A 24387-nucleotide genomic window follows, 5' to 3' on the forward strand; every position below is an offset into this window, starting at 1 on the left:
CTCCGCGGCTGCCGCTCAGAGCTCAACATCTGGATCCCTCGCCTGCTGCCCTAGCGGCGCACATGTGAGCAAGTGTGTCGGCGGCTCTGTCACTTCTTGGCAGCGACACTACGGAGTCTGCTGGGTAACAAATGACTGAAATATCTGCCCATATTTTCCCCACATGCCGAGGCTGGTTAAAATTTAAGTGAACGTGACCAGACCACAAGTTTGTCCTGAAAGACTAATGAAAAAAAAGAAAGGGAGAGAGAAAGGAGAGTATGGTCTGACCCCACCACAAATAAAATTCCTGAATGCTAGATTTCTTGGAACGCTAAGCAAGGCGTCTGGCCGGGTCTGCTCCTCGGTAGGAATTCGGAGCGTAAGGCCAGGGATAACGTTTAACCGCTGTGCTTCAGAACACCAGATCAGACTTTCATTTATTAAGGATCTAGAATTCCCCTCAAAGGAACAGCGGGCCGCCACCGTTGCCGAACTTGGGAAGCAGATTACTTTTATTATAGCAGAAGCTGTACTCGCTAAAGGACAACTGTGAAACGTACCCCAGTCCTATTGCAACGATACCTGGCTGAGCCTGTCTGCCAATTGACATCGCTGTTGTTACTTAAATGACTATAAACCAATGTATACAGAGGAACCTTACTCTTAACACCTGTAGGGAATGCAAAAACCACATATGGGTTTGAATTTGAAAGCCCCAAAGGAGACAAGGAGGAAAATAACCACAGATTAGTAATTCAAGGTCTTTGGGTTTTTCTAAATGTACAAAAACAAACAAAGGTTCACTTGATTTATGTTAAGAATCTAGTTGCATAAACATTCCGACCAGCAGAACATACTTTCATATTTGGTTTAGGATCTGTATGCCATGTGAAATGTGCTCTAGGATACGAAGATTTATTTTGCGGACTCGGTTTCCGAAGCAGTCACAAACAAAGCAAAAGAAAAACGAATAAAATAACGAAATATCAAAAGTTGTAAACTTTCATAATTTCCAATCACCATTCTTTCTCAAAAACGTTATTTGTGTTTTTCCCCCCCCATACATTCAGGTAATTTGTTCAAATAGAAGAAAAATGGTGGAATGTCAAAAGCAATGTTCTCTTGTGCTCATGTTTTATTAGTTGAAAATAAGGTTTCCCACAGAATAGACTCATAAAACTATATTTACCACCAAGGAGAATGACTGAACCAGAGGCTTGTTATAAATGTTATTCAGTTAAAATTAAGAAAATACATTTACGAATGCGTGCATGGGAGCTGGGTTAGCTGTAACCAGGACAGAGAGAGAAATGTATCTCCTGCCTCTGTTCATTGTAGTATTACTAGTCACACACAAAAAAAAGAGTGAATTTGTCAAATAAGAAAATGAACAATGCAACACAGAATATGCAGACAAATATTTCAACTCCTTTAAATAAAACAAGTGCTTTGTAAGAAAACTGCATTGCAATGTTGGATCTGTTCAAGCATAGCAGCAAAACACTGCTTTAAGTATTTACGGAGAAGTATTTCCTCTGGTTACAAACTATTCTTTACAAATTCCAAAGCTTACCAAACAAGCTTCTGGTAACATTAATCACGATGACACTATGAGCAAGCATTATTGCAATGTTCCTCGATTTGACCAAAGAAATGAGGCAGGAAAGGGTAGCTTTGATCCTGTGCAGCCTGTTCTTTACCACAAACTTAAATTTAGACAGATTCCACTGTTTTATTTCCATTCTCTGTGGTTCCATTAGGACAACCCCATCCACAAGAATGCTTCCTAAATGCAACAGAAATTAAAACGGGATATCTGTTCAAAAGGAAAGCAAGTAGGTGTGGTCTTGAAGTGAAGTGAACGCACCTTAACGCACCTCCAATCCCTTATACTAATCCAATAAAAGTAAATATAAACAAAAACCCACCAATAATCTCAATCTCAATATGGCATTGCTTTTATAATACCATGGAAAATAAAAACGGGTAATGTGACTCTTTAAATCTAATAGATTTACCATGATAATACTGCCCCTCTTAACACAGAGAGGGTAAATAAGAGTTAACAAGGACAGAGCAACCTCTTGAACTTCCCATGGCTAGTTCTGCAAAAATCTGTAAAATAATTAAAATAATAGAGATAGAAAGGGGCTAAGCTGTCAGCTACTACATATATAGTAAAATTAACACCTTAACCTGAAGTACCATAAATTTCACAGACGCAGACATAACAATAGGAAACAGAGTTCTCCTCGAACCACTGGCAGACTGGAGACTGAATGGGGAAAACAGGCCTGCGACCCCCTGGAGACTGTTCTTTAAGCTGCAAAGTACCCCTACTATAAATCTCTATAACTATTCCTTCGCACTCCATTTCTGATCTTACTCACTAGTGTGTCATTTCCTTTCACCCTTAAGAAAGGGAAAAAGCCTGTCCTCATGGGGGTTCATTTTGGCATTTATTGCCACAGCAGCTTTAATATGTACAGGGTTGCTTCAGTGGGGGAATTCAAGGACTGCACACTTTTCTGATTCATATATAATTTGTGAGGCTGGGTGGCATTCCAGCGCATCACTCATTTGCTGTTTAACATGCATTTTCACTTAAAAAAAGAAAAAAGAAATACTACAAAATTGATCATAATCTAGCTTACAAGCAATGGGTAGAAGCTCTCTGGCAGCTGAAGTTCGACTGTGTAGAACGGAAATATCAGGACATCCTTACTAGCTAAAATGACAGGTTGCAAATGCAACATCGGTTATCTGAAAAGGAGAATACCACCCAAAGGGGATGGGACATCGCGCATTACCATGGGAACTCATGAATGATTTTTCTAGCAAAGTTGCCTATATGCCGCTATGCATTGTCACTCAGGCAGATCCCAACCTCCCTTTAAGTAGTACAGCACACAGATATCCTGCCTATTTGCTAGAGCCAACAGGTGAATTGAAGCAGCTCTCTCTGGGGTTAGTGAGGCTGACATGGCAATCAAGTCAGTCTGAGGAACTGCACCTGCTTCAGTCGACGCTTCTCCTAGGGGGGCCAACACAACATCCATGCACTGGTTTCAGCGGGTGTGTAGGGAGCACACCCAAAGTGTGTGCACATGGCCCAAAAATCACAGTTAGCCTGTCGTGCATGGTCAGGTCCAAGACTGGCCAAGCACAACGCATGTCCATCCACCAGTGAGAAAATATGTAACTGTTGGTTTTAATAAAATACAAAACCCCATGGATACATTAACATTGCATGTGTAGAAAACTGCAGGCCATGACAACAGAGGACTCACTTTGACAGGGACTGCAGGGTCTGGGACAGTCTGAATCATGTCCTTCTGCAGGCATGTGAGAAATCCACAGCAGGCTGGTCCGAACCACACCTTCCTGGTCTGGGAAACACAAAAGAAAAACAAACACAACAGGATAAAGCTCACAGCTAGAAACCAGCATGACAAAGGATCCACCAGAGGGGTTTCCTTCTGGGGTACTGACTTAATCCACAGATGACAATATTAACACATACTCCAGCATTAGGATGGCTCACTCTTCTGTTTTGTTACATAGATGTTTGGCTATTTGATACAGTGTTTTCTCACTGGTATTATTGCAGACACATGGCTTCAGCAAAGAAGCTGGTATATAAATACGAGGGATAAAAGCAACTGTGAAGTGCCCAATACACAAAAACCATGTTGTGTTGATTGGCATTGTAATTCAGGCAATTTTATTCCAATGTGGTATAGGCACAGGCAGATGTGTTGAACAGGGGGTCCTGCTGACTAAAAGTCAACTCATGACGTCATTTCCAGTTTAAATTATTAGTTGCTTTATCAATTTGTATGTTTGTTCATGTATTTTGCAGGGAAGAGCTAAAGAAAACATAGTCATCACTGCGTTAAGCACCAGCAGGGGGTGCTGCAGCACCCTCGACACCCCCATTCCCACGCCACATGCTTAATGATTGTGATGCTTGCTACTATCTTTGAAGGCGACAGTGTTAAATGGTTAAATAAGGCCTGATGGGCTAATAAGAGAAAGAGATGCACTGAGAGTTCTGGGTCATGCACATATAATTTACATATGGAAATGAAGCAGAATACGGACTCTCTGCAGTGGGAAGGTTATTGTTGTTTTCCTCCCACTTAAATAAAGTCACATCATATAGTCATGTCTGATTATTGTTGAGAATGGCAGCCTATAAATTTAATTAAGCAATAATATTTAACCATTAGGGTTAACCAGTGAAGCTTTGAGATAAGCACGTCTCAGATTCTCTGTGTCCCAGATTCCACATCTGGGAACCATCACGATACAGACTAGTTCTATAAGCGCACAGCTTATAGGAGCGGAGTGTAATTACTTACCAAAGCATGTTAATCACAGCTTTTCCTAAGACACGTTAGACATGGGGTTGTTTATTATTCATACTTCGTTAAGCAATGGAAGGCTTTGATTATTGAAGGCCAGTAGTCTATTACCTGGGCCCAGTACCTGTCCAAAAATAAATAGACTGGGCCAACACTGCCAAATTATGCCGACTGTGAACAATGAAAAACTTAAATTAAACAATGTATATAGTGTACAAAAATAAAATAATTATCCAATTAAAAAGAGCTATGCAAATTAAGAATTTCAAGTTTTACAGTAACAACAAAAAAATAAGAAAAAGTTCAATGAAAGGACTAAAGAAAGAGTCAGTCTGAAAGTCTCACTTAATAATTAAAAAAACATCTCTGTTTTAACAGACAGTGGAAATCTCCCCAAATTATATTTCATAGCCCACTTCTCTTTGTGGGAACCAGTATGCTAATAGTAATGGTAGGCGTTTTTAAGAATAGCCAATTTGTGTCATGTGGTGATGTCATCAACACCCTGCCAGCCAGACCAGCCTCCCACTCACTGCGGCCCTGAAACTCTGTACTATGACCAGGACAAACAATACACATGTGCTCCTGCTGTCTGAAGGAGATTCCAACCCCTTGATCAGAAGCAATCGTTTCATACATAAAAGACACACAAGGATCATCCATAAATTATCAACAGACCGGAGCAGAGTGTAACGTGTACACCGACTCGTAATGCACAGCACAGCACAGTGCTATATTAATAAACGCATTAGGAGAAACAGTGTAATTCTGCAACGTGGAACATGATGGAAAGCATTCCAGTAGAATTCTTCCAGAAATTCTTCCAACATAAATTCTGTGGTACTGTAGCTTCTCTCATGAGTAATGACTCTGAAAAAGAGTACACCAATAAGTTGGCCAACAAAATTGTAATTAAAGCAAAATACCCGATTGGCAAGAATAAATTATCTCAGTGAAAGGTATAGTGCATCCACTTAATCACTAACAATGCATCATGGCTAACATAAGAATGGCTTCAAGCCAGACACCCCACTCCAAAGATGTGCAAACAACATGAATAGCAATGAGTTCTCAATACGATAGACATTACAGAAAAAAATGTAGAGAAATGTTTTAGTTTGTTTAATGGATGCAAAAGTACATTTTCTAATGTGTTAAATATAGTGTTCTGTATGTTGCATGGTCCAAATCATAATGAGGCTCACAACACCTATAATTATACAATACACAACACAATGATTGTGCATGTGTTAGTGCTTTATTCAGACTTTTCCTTATTTTGTTCCAAAATAAAACTACACATGTGTATATTGGTTTCCATAATGTCACGCACTCAATAAGAAGTGCGCCTTTCAACGCAGCCCAAAATCTGGCCCCGTCTGCTCTTATTAAATGTCCACACCGGCGGCAGGCATTTTTTCACACAGCCCACGTGAGTGGCCATGGAGAAGGTGTGGAGTGATTGACAAGCTACGTGAGGAACATACGTGGAGCTCTGCAGAGAAGTGGCATGTAATTTCAGCCAAGGGGTTATAATTATCCCTTGCTTTCTTTACCGAAATAAAACTTTCCAAAGAAAAACAGGCCCCGGCTGAAAAGTAGCAGGGTGACATCACAGAAGAATATTGTGGAGGAGAAGCAATTCTAAAAACACTGCCATCAGGTCCCTCTTAAAAGGGCAACACCCTGGAACAACAAGATTGAAGCAGAAAAAACTAAATCTTTTTTTTTTAGGAAGAAGGAAACACAGAGAGAACTCCAGGGTGACGAAGCACTAATTGACTAATTCCATCTTCTTCCTAATAATGCTTTTCCTTGGTGACTGAACAGGAACCTGCCCATGCATTGCATCTGAAGACAGCCAGCTCATGTGTCATTTAAATGATTGTTACTCTGTTCATATGAACTATAGGAACTGGAACATAATCGGAAGAATTACATATTTCCGCATTTCACAAGTTCTTATTATTAAGAAATTAGGAGTCCCTCTCATGAGAAACTGTGGGGGATCACATGGGCACTGGACTGTTGTAACTGAAATCAATTTGTTGTTAAATAAATAGTCTTAATACACCCATTCAGAAAATAAAAAAAAATACATTAAATTATTTTTCTTTAATGCACTGGAAAATTGTGTTCCCAGTGGGACTGATCTCAAACCATTTGCTCTGTACCATTTTCTCTGACTTTCTTTAACATGCATTTTCTATTTTTGAACTAAGCAGAATAACTTCACGAAAATGGTCAAAAGCAGTCTATTTCTCAGAGGTGTGTTTCTCTGCAAAAAAATTCCAAGAACTGGAACGAAAATAACATTTACAGGCTTGGGGGTTTTAATTAAGGTTTCTTTCAAACAACACTCCGTGATCTTAATTTTTTAAACCTCTCTCTCCATACTAAAAGGTACAAGACTGTAAAAGCTCTGGGGGGCACCCTGCCCCTCTTTAAGTACCAGATTTGCACCGAACCCTTAGGGACCTACAGTGCGAGTCTGAATCAACAGGGTGGTCTTATCAGGCTGCTTAATAGTCCTTAAAGAATTACCCTACTTAGCATATTTTGAGAAAATTAGGTACATATGGTACTGAAAAAGCTGGCTTACACACACTTCTCATACTGTTATCAAAAAATGTTAATGTTTTATTCCCTATTCCCCAAGTATTTATTCTGTATTACTGAAACTAGCTAAACTCTCAATTTATACAGGACTGATCTTCTAGATAAAATTCAACTGTGGATTTGTTTTACTTTTTTTTCCTTCAAAGCTATTCTACAGACCCCAAATTGTGAAATATATATTATATATTGAAAATGAAAACAAAAAAGACAAAAATACACTGTGGAAGTTCTCTAAACTAACTACACTAAACTGAAATCAGCACTGTCCCTGTAAAAGAGCATTTGGGAAAGCAAAGGGCTGCCACTTTGTTTTTATTCCACCGCTCAACTGAGTGCAGGAGAAAGTAAATATGCTGTCACTTTAATAGTCATAAAAAATAGGTGAGGTAAAGCAATAAAGTCCTTTGCAGAACACTTATAAACTATTAAACACTCGAGGGAGAATTGAAAAAGAAACTACCAAATTACTTAGAGTCAGGTCTTGATTCATATGAATGAAAATCGCAGTATTGGAAGTTACAGGGTGTTTAATACCTTGTCACTGTGCATTTCCACTCCCTTTACAGCCGTGAAACTCTTTTCCGACTGAACCTGCATCCTTTTCAGTAACTCCAGCTTGCAAATGGCAGCGTTCAATATCAGCGTTTAATCCCTGGAACACACATGCTACCCCAACTCAACTAAAAACATCGTAAAAAAACAAAAAAGTAAAGGAAAAGATGTGAAAATAAAAAGAACTTCATGGGGCCTTTGTTTTATATACATAAATTGTCTATCAAGTGGAGCTTGTTTGGAGCGTTCCAAGGCATAATGCACAACATTCAAAACCAGCTCATGCCTGTGGCATTTTTGGGTTCTGTGGTCTAGTCCACATATAGGTTAAAAAGCCATTGGATATCCACTCATTTCTCTCCTCATGAGCAGCCTAGTGTAATCTGCTTTCTGTTTCTGTTTTCTCCATTTTTTTTCAACCATAAAAAAAAAAAAAAAAAGCAATCCAGTTCCAGGCCTCTCACAGAAGTCGTCTCAGTAAATAAAACTGGTATAAAGTCACACAACTGCGCATGGGGGGAAAGGCATTACTAGAGCATTAGACAAATGTGCAGTACTGCAAAGCCTTCAAAGCTCTGGCTCAATGTCTGCACTTCATTCTGAACTATTTAAAAAATAAAAAGTAATAATAATAATAATAAAAATTATAAAATCTAACAATGCCAGTTTTCTGTTCTTACAAAAAAACGGGTATTTTTATCGAACGGAATTTTTAAGGTTGTTAAATAAACTGAATCAATCCACAACCATTTTGCCCTTTGTATCCACATATAGATATCAAGCCTTTTTAAATTCTGCAAACTGTTTCTTCTGAGAGAGAAGTCAAACCAAAGCCAAATCAGGCCAAATCCATGTGAACATAAATTGCTTACACTAATTTCCTGGACATGGGCAAAGTGCGTCTGTGCTTGGAAATGTTTTTGATGACACAATTGATAGAGGCAGATGCTTAATTGGTTTTCATTAACCCATCAGCCAGCAATAATGCACATAATGAATTTCAAGCAGAGACCATGAAGAGGCAACATAAGAAAGATCAGAGCTCTCACGCTGACTTTTCAACGTCTCCAGGCAAGCAATGTAGGGAATTGACAACAAAGAGCCAGATCCCGAGCTTAGATATATACAATCAAATGTGCCAAACACAAATCAAGGGGTGTAATTCTGTGTGTAGTTATCACAAACAGACTACAAGGAGGATATTACTGCTCTGGATCGAGTTCAAAGCAAAAGTGTCATACGAACAACTCCAAGACAAAGGCATTGGGGAGATCTGATTGAGATCCTGAAAGGGGTTGGAAATCTGGAAATCAGCCCCAGCCACCACTTCGATTGCAACACAGACATCATACCCACAGGACGCTAATGGGCATTATGTGAGGGCAGATTCAAGACTAAGAGGTTCTGTCGGGGCCTTAATGTTCTGTTAATGCTTGCTGTAGCTGTGAATGTGATGTAATTGCAGATGACACGATGCTGGGCCAAACTGAAGTGCACAACAGACAGTGGTTTCAGGAAAACAAACAAACTACAGCTGTGGAGCTTGTGTAAGAATGAAAAGAGACTCCTATTCATTATTAAACCTAGCTATTGGAGCTCCCTACATTTTGATGGTGTCAGTAAATGTACAACACAATGCCAAGCTGATTAATAATGCATGACTAAGCATAACACACACATTCATTATGACTTTAGCAATAAGAATAAAAATCATTTCCAAAGGTGAGACTGGTCGCATCACCGGAGAAGACAGTGTAACTCACAAAAAAAGTGGTAACACCACTCAGGAAACAGTCAAGGAGTTGAAATACCTCACTCGTTTGCACACGAAGAGACAGAGAATTAAACGCGTTGCAATGATGCTAATGTTGTAGCACTGTGTTTCCTCCTCATTACAGATGATCACTTTCTATTATACAGCTAAGAACAATATGAGGAAATCATCAGGAAAAAAGATATATAACAAAGATTATGAATGCATCTGCATATGTAATAAAATCAGGGCAATAACAGCGTTTAAACATGGAATGAAAAACCTGATGAAAATAACAGACCCTTCAGTTTTCATGTGAAGCTCTTACATGTTTTTGGGTCTGACTCCACCTAGAGAATTGGTGTCTATTTCTAAACCAGCACACTAAATTATACACCTTTTCAGGAGAGTTTATAATTAACCAGAAATCTCTTCCCCTTACAATCTGACACTGCAGTTCATTCTGCATGAAGAAAATGTAACAGGCAATCAATATAATATAATTCCAATTTTACAATGCAATATTTATTGCTCACTGCAACTTCAAGTGGCAGTTATCAAAAACATTTAACTGATTTATGCCATTGAGTTATATTATTATCATTGTAACCAGCATGGACCCAGCACATATTTGATCTAATCCACAATCTGGTTTTACAATCTCACAGTTTAGATGTTCTTCACTCTCTGTGTATCATTTGTGTTGAGCACTCTCGGATTCAAATATTTTGTATGTTTTTGCTTGTAAGTTCTTGTGCGTTTTATAAGAATGTCATATGATAGGAATTAAGAATGATTTACTGAATAGCACTTTATGATTTAAATTTAGGCCACAAAATCTGCAAATAATTCTTTCTCTAATTATTTCCTTAGGACAGAGATGTACACTGCTCGTATTGTGCTGTAACTCAAAATGTTTCTACACAACTAAATGTTACATTTTTACCACATAGAGCAAAACAACAAAAAGCAGAGTTCCATATTCTGTTTAGTTTAGCCATATTTTTCTAGTAGTGGCATTGAAAACATTGTAAAGTTACAAAAAAGATAATCTGCAGAAAGATTGTGCTGCTGAGTGCAAAATTAAGTAAACGTTTAAAAGTGAATCCCCTTTAAAAGTCCATGCATCATTCCATTACGGACAACTAAAAGTCTGGCATTGATCTGAGGAGTAAAAGAGCTCTAATATGCTTCCTATGTCCTTCTATAATAGTACTAAACAATATTCAGAGTACTGCACCTGTGGATGGCAGTAACTACTAAAACAGAGCACATTTTCTCCTCAGAAGGAAGAAAAAAAAGTTACCATGACAAACACCTGAGAAGAAGGCCATCTTATAATAATTTAATCCAAATCTTTTCCAGGAATATTACAAAATGTAAAAAATAATTAAAAAGTGTATTTTTCTGTGCCACAAAGAGCAGCGCAGATACATTTGGCAGCCTCTGCCTAGCTGAAATGTAATTTGTTACCACCGAAAGGGATGGCAGGAGAAAACGCATTTAGCTTTCAGCATCTCAGAGGGACCAAGTTAGCCTGCATTCAAAATATACTTGAAACTGAAGATGGCTAAAAAAATGATTCCATATGTGATGTCCCTTGTACAGTGGATACACTTTCTAGTGGTATTCTTTCACCCTAGAACCAAAGTCAAACAAAATACATGACTCACCTCGAGCTAAAATGGGGCAGGCGTCTATTTATTTGTAGAACGTGTATATACTGTGACACCGTGTGGGGTTGGACACGGCGTCTGGGGCTCTAAAAGCGCAGTCTGTGGTAACAGCGACACAGAGGCAGGGGAGTATGGTGAAGGAAGTGCAGGTTTATTATACAGAGATGAATTAAACAAAGGACTTCCACAGGCTCTCTAAACTACACACATATAACACACATATAACTAATGAATAAACACGCACACGACAAGCACTCTCAGCAACCAGTCCAAATCCACAATCCGCAATCAGGGTCATGATACGCTAAACATTCTTTGCCAGTTCCTCCTTTCTCTTCTCCTCACCTTCTCCGAGGCTTTCCTCCTGCCTCACCAACAAGAAAGGGTACCGACTTCCTGCTTATATACAGAATCTGTCCAGTGGGTTTTTGTCCTGCATGTCATGTGCTTTTCCCAGAGTGAGTCATCCCTGAGGCTTCTGGGGGATGTACTGCCATTCAGGGCAGCCTTTACTTGCCCACCCCAGCTGTGTCATACAACTGGCAGATGAACTGAAAAGACAGGTGACAGAGCAAACCTGATACAGACGCTGCTGTGCCTTGTCATGTCTCGCTTCTGCTGTAACTGATAGCTAGCGACGTGGATTGACAATGCACTTCTATTCACAATCTGGAGGGTTTGCTGAAGAGCCTCTCTAACTCTGACTGGAAGGTGGGACTGATAGTCCAATGCCCTCTTTTGATCATACAGTTCTTCTATGCCTGCATGTCAGCAAGACAGGAAAATTGGCCTCTTGGTCTGAATTCCCTAAGACAAAATGAAGAGCTGTTTCAATATACTAGCATCTACAGAGAAGCTGACGTCTGCGGGTAAACATCGCATTTTCGCATTACATCTCAGGAGGCTGTAGAGAGGTGGGAAAAACGCAGGAGCTGTAGTCTGTTTAATGACTGCATACTAACAGATTCGCCATGCAAAAACTACCCACAGTGAACAAACAATGTTAACCCACAGATTGCTAACTATGTAAAGTTTAAATTAAGTAACTGGTGGGTTGTGACATCATCGCTGTAGTAGTGCTTTTGAATATCAGTGATACAGAACAATGACCGTTGCAGAAGGTGTCACAGTGTAATGCATGCAGCCAAAACAGCTGCATTTTACTTTCATGGAGGCCACGCAGAGACATAAATCTCTGAACGGGGAATGTGGCAAAAGACCAGGTGTCAATTTGTCCATAAGGATCGCTTTAATATACGATAAAACACCTTTAACAGGCAAGGTGTGGCCTGTAAATATGCACTTTACTACAATTCTTTCCACGTCAGGAGCTGCAGTAAAGCCCTATCCCTCTTAAAACACACTCTGGCCCCTGTGCAGAGTGTGGTAGCAATCACCCGAGAAATCTAAAATTAGTTTTTACTACCTATAATGGAAGATTTACGGGATGGTTTAATTTGCAGTCTCGGGGCTAAGAAACTAAAGCTCGAAGAACAAAAACAAGTCTCTGGTCCTGGCTAATCAGGGCCTGTGTCTGAGCAGACGGATAGCGGAGACTTTTGGAGCCCCAGTCGCCTCCAAATGCACAGCCGGTTTGAATTAGACAGCCAGGCCCCTGCTTTCGACAGGCCAACTGTCGGGTTTACCACTTCATTCCTTCCCACTCGTTCAGCCAGTCCTCGCCTTTATCGCAGTCTGCAACACCATTCCTTCGGTTTTGTACAGTAGCTGTTCACATACTAACGTGTCAGTAAATGGTGTTCAGTACAATTGCAATATTTCATGCTTTACAAGGGATGGGGACAGATTTTTTAGGGTAAACCTGAAATATCAGTAACTTGCTGGGTTCACGTTTTAGTTTTTTACTCTGCTATACACATATAGAGAAGTGGAAAGGACACATATGATAAAATTATACTATACAATACAGCATTTCCCCTTAAAATAATGCATGTTGCAGGATCCAGCAAGTAGGTGAGCTACAATTTATGTATCATAACCTCTCTACGACCATTATCTTTGACATATCACTAAATCCCTTAGATTTATGTTGCATTATATACCTGACACCTGCAACTGTTTTACTTATTCTAGAATTTTCATCGCACTGGCACATCAAGTCCTTTTCACAATCCAGTATCCAATAGCATTGGTCCCAAACACCATTAGACTTGTACAGAATTCAGGATACAGTATAAGAGTTCACCTGTAATCATAAAGACAATGCTTCCCCAGAACTGAACTCATAATCCTCTCTGTCTCTTTATAATGTAGGCAGATTACCCTGTCCATCAAACTTCACTGTACAGGGAACAATTGAAACAAAATCGTCTTCGGTTCGCTACAGTATAAATTAAACCACAAAAATAAAATCAGTGAAAACCCGAAACCTACATTCCAGTGAAATAAATTATTATTCACATTAAAAGCAGAATGGTGGATAAATGATGGATAAAAACAGATAAACATAGGTATAAAGATACAAACAACTTCAGTTCTGTGGAAATTCACTATTATTTCAATCTGAAGCATAAACACTGCTTGTTGTCATCAAACATTTTTTGAAAACTAAATATTTCACCAAGATTCTCAAACGTCTTTAACCAGCGCCCTTAAACCCCCACCTTCACACAATTTCTCCTGACCTGCACACATCTGTGACATCCCATCATGCACTGCCCCCAGCCCCTCTCTCTCTCCTGTTCAAGCCCCTCACGCACACACAGAAGAGCCAGCTGCCTGCGGCTGAGTAGAGCGGGAAGCCTGCTCTCACGCATTCACGGGCCGATTTCGATTTCTCAGGGAAGCCCAGTGTAAATAAACAGACCTGTGAGGACGGGTCTCGTTTGAACACAATCTCTCGTCGCTCTAATTACACCTGTAGAGTCAAGGACGAGTTCATGTACAGTTGGAGAGCAGCATTAGTCACACACAGATAATTAAGCGGAAAAAAAAACAGCTCCAGCCACCAGTGAACGATATCCATTTAGTCATGCAGGAGCAAAGCATAATAAGGCGATCATTAGTTTCCAAAGTGGCCTCGAGACTTGAAATAACATTCCGTAAATGTGCACAAAGCATGCATTGTGAAATACAGCAAACTTCACAAGGCAGAGAAACTTGTAGCTCTGCCAGTACCAACAGTCCACCTTGATTGGAGTTATAATCAGGTGAGGACTATTCAGACTGATCATCATAACAGAGGAATTGGTTTTCATTCTGGTGGTTGATATGGATAACACATCACAGTATTAAGTCCAATATACAATAGTCTCTGTGGTCCATCTGTACAATAGTCAGACATGGTATGGCACCTTCAGGACAAGACAGCCTTATGTTTGAAACATATTAAAGCTTTTCCACCAAGTTAGCCCTATGGGGTGCATTGAGAACGGTGTGGCTTGGAATATGTGTTAATGAAGGGTAAAAAATAAAAACTGCAATCCTTTTCAAGATGGAAAGGCACTGTTACATATGTTGCTTGTTGCTGAAAAAATGAGTCACAATCGAACTGAAAAGATGTGACAAATATGAAAAATAAAATGTTTTGGCAATAAACCTTTAATGTTGCCTTGGAATGAAAATGTAAATGTAAGTTTTGATAAGGCAGTGGAACATTGCGGATGCTGACAGTTTGCACTTCTCCCAAGAAACCTTGTCTTCTAAGCACATTTTTAAAAATCACAAAATGAATGCCTAGGAACATTCATAGGTACCTGAAATTCACCTAATCCGTATACTATAAATTCATGCTGTCATGCTGTGGCAAATGTATGATTGTCACCATTGTATATTATCAGTAATACTCAGATTTTCACACAGAACACTATTAACTGTAGTAGTTTTAAAGTGCAAATCTGACAAAGTGCAAAATAGGTATAAGATAGTAGTGCTGTACCATTTGTTTTGTAACAGCTTTTTTAATTTGTCCTGTTCATCTTTAAAGCTGTCTTTCCTCAGATCTTCTTGATTAATTCCATAGATAGCCTTACTTTCGGTATCCGCACTCTGTGGCAGTAATTCCCAGTACTGGTCCTGGAAACCATATTCAGGTTTTATAGGTGTTTTAAGTTGCAAATTATCATATTAAACTCTACTTCTTAAGCCAACAACTGATTCAATAAACTGTAAATTGCAAAGGGCTCTATCATTTAAAAAAAAAGGTTTATCGCATTGACTCCTTGGTTTTCCAATGCTTCAATTATTCATACAAGCATGACATGCATATGTCATACATTTTGGTATGTACTTACATTCTGCTCACAAATAAAACAGTAAGTCTAACCAAAATGTATTGTAATTTACATTTTTTTAAAGCATTAAAGATTAGGTCTCAAAGTGAGGAAAACATAAATTAATTGAGCTCTAATACTGTACGTCTATAAACATTTTATGAGAACAATCACTTCTTTAATTGAACTATTAGACTCAGATTTAAGCTTAATGGCTGCAAAGTAGGCTTAGTCCATATAGAAACTGGGTTCCATTAGCACCTACATGTGTGACAGCTTAAAAAACGGCACAGGCCTTGTGTGTTTGAAGTGGTAGGAAGTCCGGTTATTTTAGGAAACATTTCAGGATGAAAATAAAACACATACAAAAAAAGAACATTTTCCACCTAATTGAATTCCTTAATATTGCACAGATTGGAGCATTGGCTGGAATTTCTAACTCAGTTGTGTAGATTGTGTAAAATACAATGCACTGCAAATGACACCACTGGGTTTTAAAGCGTTTTCACAACACACAATCATAAACTTCACAGAAAGGCAACTATATAGCATAGCATCATAGGATATGAAAATGTATTTTTTCTCTGCTGTTACTGAGCTTTTGGATATGTAATTGTAAAGTCAGAAAAAGAAAAATGCAATAAATTAAATAAAAAGACAAGTAAGAATAACAATACCTACTGCTGATTCTAAATAGAATAATCCTTTAAACCTTCCTAAAAACATAAAATCTCACTGAAAACCTAGTACTAAAAATTTAAAAGATATAAAGTTAAATATAACTATTTATATTATGGGGAAAATAAATAATTACGCAAATATCAACTTAACGTATTGAACTCACATGTCAACCTACTGGTACAATTATGCCCATCGTCTTATCAATATAAACAACTTTTGTTGTTCTAATTATTATTATTGTTTAACTCTTTAAATTGGAAAAAAATGCTTTTTATAACTAATTTTAGGATAATTACAGCTTGTTATTTCCCCTTTTAAAACGGAAAACCGACATAATCTGCTAACTAAATCCCGTAATAAAACAAGCTAAAACAAAATACAAAATCTAAACCATTAGGATATGATTTTAATAAGCATAGAAACCAGGCTACAGCTAATATGGTCGAGATCTGTTTTACGAATGAAAAAGAGCTTCAAATCAAAGAGGAAAACTACAGCGCATACGTTATTTGACTTCAACGCCATGCTAATAATATAACGAAAGACAACAGCACGAACACAACTCTACCCATTCGTTACATTTCAAGCCTGCCGCCCGATTGCGGCAACGTTACTAGCACGTTACTAGCACGTTACATTGCTACCTGGGAGAGACCTTCGAAAAGTCAGCGCAACCCAGAGACGCAGCCCAGCTGTCACACCCGCAACTTCTGCAAAAGTGTCCCTCAAGTCTGAGACACACTGTCGCATAAGAGTAAACCACACATCACCACCCCGCTGCCTGCAATAAAACGGACTTGTTACTTCTGGTAATAGTTTTGATGGTAACATGCTTCACTTACAGTTTTTAGAAGAGGGTGCAGAGGGTGGTTCCGAGGTGTCTTCAGAGAGATCAAGAGTGCGGAGCTGAGGGCAGGACTGAAAGCCTTCCTTGTCTCCTTAAAGTATGGATCAGTGCAACTCCTATATTAGTGGTATACATAGAGCAAGTCACACAACACACTACTGTGAGCGACCGAGAGAGAGAGAGAGAGAGAGGGAGAGGGAGAGGGGGGGTACACTGAAAGAGGGCAGGAAAAAGAAATGAAGGAAAAGAAATATGCGAAGTAAGACAACAAAACTGGCCATGAAGAAAACATGTGTCATGCATGGGCTACTAGCAGCACGTCCAGCAGGAGGGACACGGCGGCGTTAAGAGGCAGCAGAGCAGCTCGTTATAACGTTACATCTGCCACTGGATGGACGAGATCAAGAGCCGCCGCGTTTAATGTCAAGTACTCCTCACATTCCCCGTCTTTTCCTGCGATCTCTGTTTTCGTTGTTGATTCAGTGGGATGAAGACATTCATATGCGAGGTCAGCACAATATTGCTATGGCCAGTTCTTTAATGTTACATTTGCTATATGCTATGCGTTTTAAATGTGATCCTGACAAAGCTACACAACTCTCAGTTAGGTGTTTATACAACTTTCATGTTTGTGTTTTCAGTCATGGAAGAATACTGTGTTTGTTTCTTTTGTTTCCATTGAACATTATGAAATTGGTCCAAAAACAAATATCCTCGGGGAGCTATTTTTAAGCTTTAAGAGCTTTGGTTTCATTTCTCGAATGCATATTTAAAGCAGGCTTAATATGCCAACAATTTTCAATTCACTTTGGCAGAGGACTACTTATTCTACTCCCCCTTATATATATATATATATATATATATATATATATATATATATAAAGAGAGAGAGAGAGATAGAGAGAGAGAGAGAGAGAGAGAGAGAGAGAGAGAGAGAGAGAGAGAGAGAGAGAGCTTCATGTATAAAAGCTTTGGTGTTTTCCTTGATTTATAGCTCAGACATACTGTAGTTGCACCATACAATACGTCCACTTTAGTAAGCTGCATTAACAGCAAGCATTCACCAGAACTGTGTCATATTGCACAGTGCATCTTGTGTATGCTATATCCTGGGCTGGGGGGCAGGGTACCTATGGGCAGAGAGATGGAGTCACTGAGAAGAGACCCTCTAAGGTTTTGTGAGCGCCATTAGAAGCAGCACTGCAGGTGTTCTGAAGACCAGGCACTGGGGTCAGATACTGGCTTTTGTTCAGCCTGTTGTCCCTAAATTATCTAATTGAGCTTAATGATGACTTAATTAAAGCAATTTAACAATCCTTACTGGTCTTAAGAAGTTAATTGTTTTAAGTTCCCCTTAAATATTTGAGGTCAAGTGACAGAATGGTGCACCTCAGGTCCAGAGTGCTTGCATGACAACAGGATCATTAACAGCTGACGCAATAAGTCCATTGTAAAAAAGAATAAATACATAAATAAATAAATAAATAGGAAAGCTTGGTCACCATTTCTTGGTGCAGTGTGCACCATATGCCATGAAGGGAAATTGAAACCTTTCACGTCTTAAGATGTCATTTGGTTCTCAAGGCTTGTAATTACTTTTGTAGGATTAATAGATACACAAACACATACACACACACAATACCTATAGAAAGTCTACACCCCCTTGAACATTTTTGACATTTTGTTGTGTCAATGTTTCAAGCATTTAAGTGAGGATTTTTTCCATCTACACACCATACTCCAAGTCAATACTCAGTTGAAGCACCTTTGGCAGCAATTACAGTTGTGGGTAATTTGGGATAGGTCTCTACAAACTTTGTACGCCTGTATTTGGCTAAATGTGACCGTTCTTCTATAACAATCTGTTCAAGATCTGTCAAGAACCTTGGGGAACGCTGATGGGCAGCAATCTTCAAGTCATGCCACACATTTTCAATTGGATTTAGGTCAGAGCTCTGACTGGGCCACTCAAGGACATATTTTGCTCTTCATCTGCAGTGTAGTTTTGGCTGTGCACATTGTCGTGCTGAAAGGTAAACTTACGTCCCAGTTTCAGCTTTCTTGCAAAGGGCAGCAGCAGTCCTTTTTCTCAAGGACTTTTCTATTCTATTCCCAGTCCCTGCTGATGAGAAACATCCCCATACCATGATGCTGCACCAACATGCTTCACAGTAGGGATGCTGTTCTTTGGGTGATGCGCTGTGTTGGGTTTGTGCCAAACAATATGCTTTGCATTTTGGTTAAAAAGTTCAATTTTAGTTTTGTCAGACTACAAAACCATTGGTCACATGGCTACAGAATCTCCTGAGTGTTTTTCTTTTGTTGCATACTTCAAACAGGATTCAAGGTGGGCCTGATTTGTGGAGTGCTTGTGACATTGTTGTCTCATACACACTTTGACCAGTCTTGAGGCTCACGGTTGAGACTTTGCTTTGAAATGCACTACCCAGCAGAGGGAACCTACAGGAGCTGTCGAATTTATCCAGAAATCATGTGAATCAGTCAAATTCAACACAGTGGAGCCAACTTAACATGGTGTGTTTTTAAAGATGATTGAGCTAATTTAGGATTGCTATTACAAGGGGGGTGGACACTTATCTAACCAAGCTATTTCACTTTTTATTTTTAATAAATTGCATTTCTAGGATATTTTTTTCACTTGGAAGTTGTGGGATAGGATGTATGACTAAATTAAGAAAACAAAAATAATTTTAAAGCATTTTAATTCCAGGTTGAATGCAAAAAAAGGGACTATTTTGAAAGGTACTTCATATAATTTATGTCAATTATGAATGTGACACTATATACACAAATAATTTGAATAAGTTTGTAATATTTTATTAATGGAAAACCCAAACATAAGCAAAAACATTTAATTTAAGCAATGATTATTATTTCTAATTAATTATTTGATAATGTACAGTGTATCTGGGCTTTTATATTTCTGCTCATCTATCGCTCTCTCTCTTCTCCATTGAATGGCTGAAGGAAAGGTAGTCCGTTGCCAGGAGTATGCAATGTATGAAGTCACCCGTTTTCATGCCCCTGTGTTCTAGCAAAAACAATAGTTATTTAATGTATTAATTGGCTTTTATTGACATGATTCTCTGACAGGATGTAGCATACAGAAGTCTGATTGTGACTGAGGGGTGTTTTGAATGAAAGCGGAATTATTTTAGCTCCAGACATGTTTACATTTCTGTGGTCTAGTCTCTAACTTTCTCTCTCTCTCTCTCCTTTTTTATTTTTTATTTTTTATTTCAGAATGCTACACCACGAGCAAAGCCCAAACCCCTCGGCTCCCAGACATTCCACAAGTCTGCCAAAAATTGGAGGGGAAAAAAAGGAGAAATAATAAAATAAAATAAAAACACACACACACACACACACACACACACACACACAGACCCCCAAGTCTGGGTCAGGCGAGGGGCTGTGTGTGGAAGAGGCTGGGAGTATCACCTCAGTTCAAAACCTCCAGGGCTCCATTTCCTGTTTTTAAACATAGGAAAGGAAAAAGAAAAAGTTACGTTCACCCAGCGCTGATTATCAAACGCCTTCTGGTGTAGCAGCAGCCATAGTAACTTAATTACACACCACAAACTCCTATCTTTCGGGCATGGCTGTATATTTATGTCCAATGACTGGTGTCATTAGTGCTCTGAAACGTACGCCACTGCACAGTATTTCATACATAATTGTGTTAGATTAAAACAAAAAGCCTCAGATATGCACAACTTTCCTGGTTATTTGGTTTTGTGGCGCCATCAATGGTTTGGCTGCTCAATAACTGTGGCTAATTTTACAACCGTGTGTCATACATGTTTCTGTGATCCCAAGAGGAGGCAAACTGATGTGATTGAGCATTTTCTTTTTTCCATTATAGTGAGATGTAATTACACAGAGTACTTCCCAACTTAAATCAGATGAGGTTTCATAATAATAGCTTTACAGGTGGACTGCTAACTTTGGAAAGACAAGCAGGAAACTAAATGGACACACCAAAAACTGCCAGTTTTGCCCAATTTCACACTGACAGAGGAGAGCAACATACATTTTCAATACTAATTTCATTCTGCAGAGCAAGCACTCGAGCACAAACACAGCGCTGGCCTTTCTGTGACAAAAGCCCAGAGCCCACTCTGCTGAACTCTCTCAAAACAAATATGAAGCCATCTGCTCAGGAAGAATGCAAAAGTAAAAGACATCATCCAACTAAACAAACAAAATAATATGTAAAAAATGTCTTTAGAGGCCTGCCCAAAGCCACAAACTAAACCCAGTAAAAACATAAATTATTGACGTTACAAGGGCAATAAAATACAATTCATAAGAACGATACAAATACCATGGGGCAATAACGATGGAGAGAAATGAAATGAAGGATTGTCACGCCATCAGATCCAGGGAAGTGAGAGAGAGAAACTGGATTTTTTGTCTTTCCGCAACCTGAGAACTGTAAAACTCTTAGTGGTGTAGTCAGAGCTAGATTTCTTAGCTTTACTATTCTGGCCCCATAACATCTGATATAATTATCCCTTTAAAAAGCAAACAACTGAGTCTGACAAACTCAATTCAATTCAATTAAACACCGATTGGCAGGCAGTATATGTTTACAACACGGTTTGTCTTTTTGCATGTTTGCTAAAGATTTTTCATCCAAAATTGGTCATATACTGATATCAAAATACCAAAATAAAATATAATTTTCTTTTCTACTTCAATGACTCCAAGATATGAGGGGACAGAAAGATATATTTAAAATGTGTGACTATCTTTTAATGTTTGCCCTGCTCTAAATTGTTAAATTTTACTGGGGAGGCTGTAAACGTTGGGTCTCTTGGGAAAGTCGTTAACACTGTCATTAGTAAATCTAATAAGCTAGAACCATCCATACATAAATATCTCCAAAGACAAAGACACCTTGTCAGATTCGTTCCTGCCTGAAGCTTCTTTAGCAAAATCTGTAAAACTAACTATTTAGACTTATGATTTGGTTTAAATGTTCAAAACAGTTTAACCTAAAGTCAGAACACACTTATCAATGCATTTAAATTTGAAAAGTCTTTTAACAGGTCATCTTTTAGGATAATAATAGATGGTTCATTTGCTGAAACAGTGAATACAGAGATACAGCATTATATATTGTCAATTAACTTATACACATTATAACTCAAGAAGTCCTTTTTCCCTCAAATAAATATGTATTTTTTAGAACAGTCGTCTAAAAATCTTGACGTCAAAGACAATTTGTGTTTGTCTTTCCAAAATCAAAAATAACTAGGATACATTTAAACCATATCTTACCATTAAAACACTTATATCCTTCAATTAGGTTGTAATAGGAGCTCTTATGACACTGAGAAAATGCACAAGACACGGCAGACTGTGTTATTGTGCTACATTTTGTAAAATAACAGAGTGCTAAAAGCTGTTAGAAAAGTCTTGCAGTACTGTATGCCGCATTGTCGAATGTAGGTTTCAGGCAATTACGTTTAAGTGCCTCACATAGCTCTGCAACAGGCGTGTGTTGCCATCCAGGCACAGCCAAGCATAACAAGAGCAGCAGAGTTTGCAGGAAGAAGAATGAGATTGAAAATAAAAAATTCAGCACTGCAGATAGGGGTATTAGCATTGCAGCTTTCAAGTTCACAGTCTCCTTCTCTGTGTGCCTTTCTGTCACGCCAAAGAGAAACAATTCCCTCTTAATCAAAAAAAAAAAAAATAGGCTTGGGAAAAAAAATAACACAAATCGCAAGAATGTTAACAAATGTAGGTATTTTGCATGCAAAGTGTTATTCCGGTTTATTACAAAACAGGCCGCGTCTTTTTCTTTTGGCCAGTTTGCCACCCCTCCCTCTTATTTTAGTCATCTATACAAATGAAACACGTGGGGTAGAAGGAAAAGACACAGATTTGTCATGTAAAGTGTTCGCCAGTGTCTGATGTCATTAATGATTATGGCAAGTAAATGCGATGACATTTTAAAGTTTTATATTAGTTACAGTCCTTGAGCAATGCCACTGGGACAGAACCGACACATCAGACAGCTCCTCCACTGATCATTTTAAGATTTATCGTTACTGTTATGAATTTTTGTTACCAGAACTACATCTTCAGCCACCACCTAACATAAATCTTGCAAGAGACTGACCTTTGTTTTTGTTTTTGTAGAAAAGGATTGTTAAATTACAGTATTAACACAAGTAACATTCACAGGGGGTGTATTAAAAAAGACAGTAGTGTGCCATAATTAAAGTAATATAATAATAATATAATAAATCTACGATATCTACGTAAATCTTCTTCAATTAACTTTGATGAGTGTACACTTGACCCAGCAAACTGAAAAGACCTATCTTAATTCATACAGGCTTCTAGTGGAAATATTAAATATGATTATACGGTGGGCATTGTTAAAGTAAACACACTTTTCTATTCAAAACAGTCCATGTGATCATGTGAGCTGAAAATGAGAAGATTCAGTAGATACTGAAAGGTTCACCTCAAGTACCAAGCATACATGTATGCATTATTAAAATATCCTATAATACACTTGTTTATTCAAGCAAAGCAATCAGAAACAGATTTCCTTCGTGGAGCGGTCTTTGCATGACCTGCTCAGTGCCTGGAGTTGTCTGTCCGTCTCAGACGACACGTGTTCTAGTCTAGGACTGGCCGGCAGAGATCTGTCCCACGTCTTTACGAGAGAAAGGGACAAAAACCTCTGAGCGCTTGGCATTTTGTGTAAGGAGTCTGTTTTCAGCGAGGAGGGGAAAAAAGAGCAACGTAGAGTCTAGACAGAAGAGATTGGATTCAAATCTGGAAGCCATTCACTCCAAGTTGGAGCACATGGCAGCCTAACTGCAGTGAAGGATCACATTTCACTGCCTAATTACACATGAAAAATGGTCACATCATTTTTCACTTTTTTTTGTTTCTCAATTGTAAAAGTCAGGGGTGGGGGTGGCTGCCTTTCTAAAGTTAGGCTGTTGTACAAGAACAAGGCTTTGGAGTGACTAACTCTCTTAAATATAAAAACATGATTATTACTTTACTTTGAAAATTAAAATGAATAATAATAATAATAATAATAATAATAATAATAATAATAATAATAATAATAATAATAATCACTATTTGAACTATTCTTTCCGTTCAAGATGTTTAACAGTTATGTTAAAATATATCTATAAAAGAAAATATATAAAAATGAAAATATCAGAAGTGCCCCAGTACAGTTACATTTTTTACAATATAACAAATAGGCTTCAGTTACAGACATGATCTCGACACATCTGGGACAGTGCTCAACTTAAGCCTGTTTACTTAAAACAGTTTTAACTCTGACTTGTGTTTCCCTCAGTTTCAATCTGTTCACTAATATGTCTAAAGTCAGACATATATTTATTAAAGACATTTTATCAGCAGTGAAACCCTACACACACACACACACACACACACACACACACCGACCAATGATGTTTAGCTTGGCATAGCACCCAACCCGCCAGCACAGACGAATGTACTGTATTGTGCTCGGCGTGGTAAGCTTTAAGAGAACATTTTAGCAGAAAGTCGAAGATTAAAAAAGCAAATGAAATAAACAAACAAATACATACAAAAATAAATTGTGCATTGCATTGATTTTCTGAACCTTTTGGTATGAGTCTCTTTC

The 24387-nt window shown here is 38.4% G+C and overlaps 1 protein-coding gene across 1 annotated transcript in view; it reads right to left on the reverse strand.

Moving 5' to 3' along the window:
- erg (ETS transcription factor ERG) overlaps positions 1-16883 on the reverse strand; it is a 50963-nt gene extending 34080 nt beyond the window's left edge. The window contains exons 1-2 of the mRNA XM_066699501.1: positions 16705-16883; positions 3273-3371 (exon numbers count right to left, since the gene is read on the reverse strand). Of these exons, the coding sequence (XP_066555598.1) occupies positions 3273-3311 (39 nt within the window). The 5' untranslated portion in view covers positions 3312-3371; positions 16705-16883. The remainder of the gene's footprint in view (positions 1-3272; positions 3372-16704) is intronic.
- Between the last annotated feature and the right edge of the window lie 7504 nt (positions 16884-24387).

This window comes from Amia ocellicauda, chromosome 3, assembly GCF_036373705.1.
Source record: "Amia ocellicauda isolate fAmiCal2 chromosome 3, fAmiCal2.hap1, whole genome shotgun sequence".
NCBI lineage: Eukaryota > Metazoa > Chordata > Actinopteri > Amiiformes > Amiidae > Amia > Amia ocellicauda.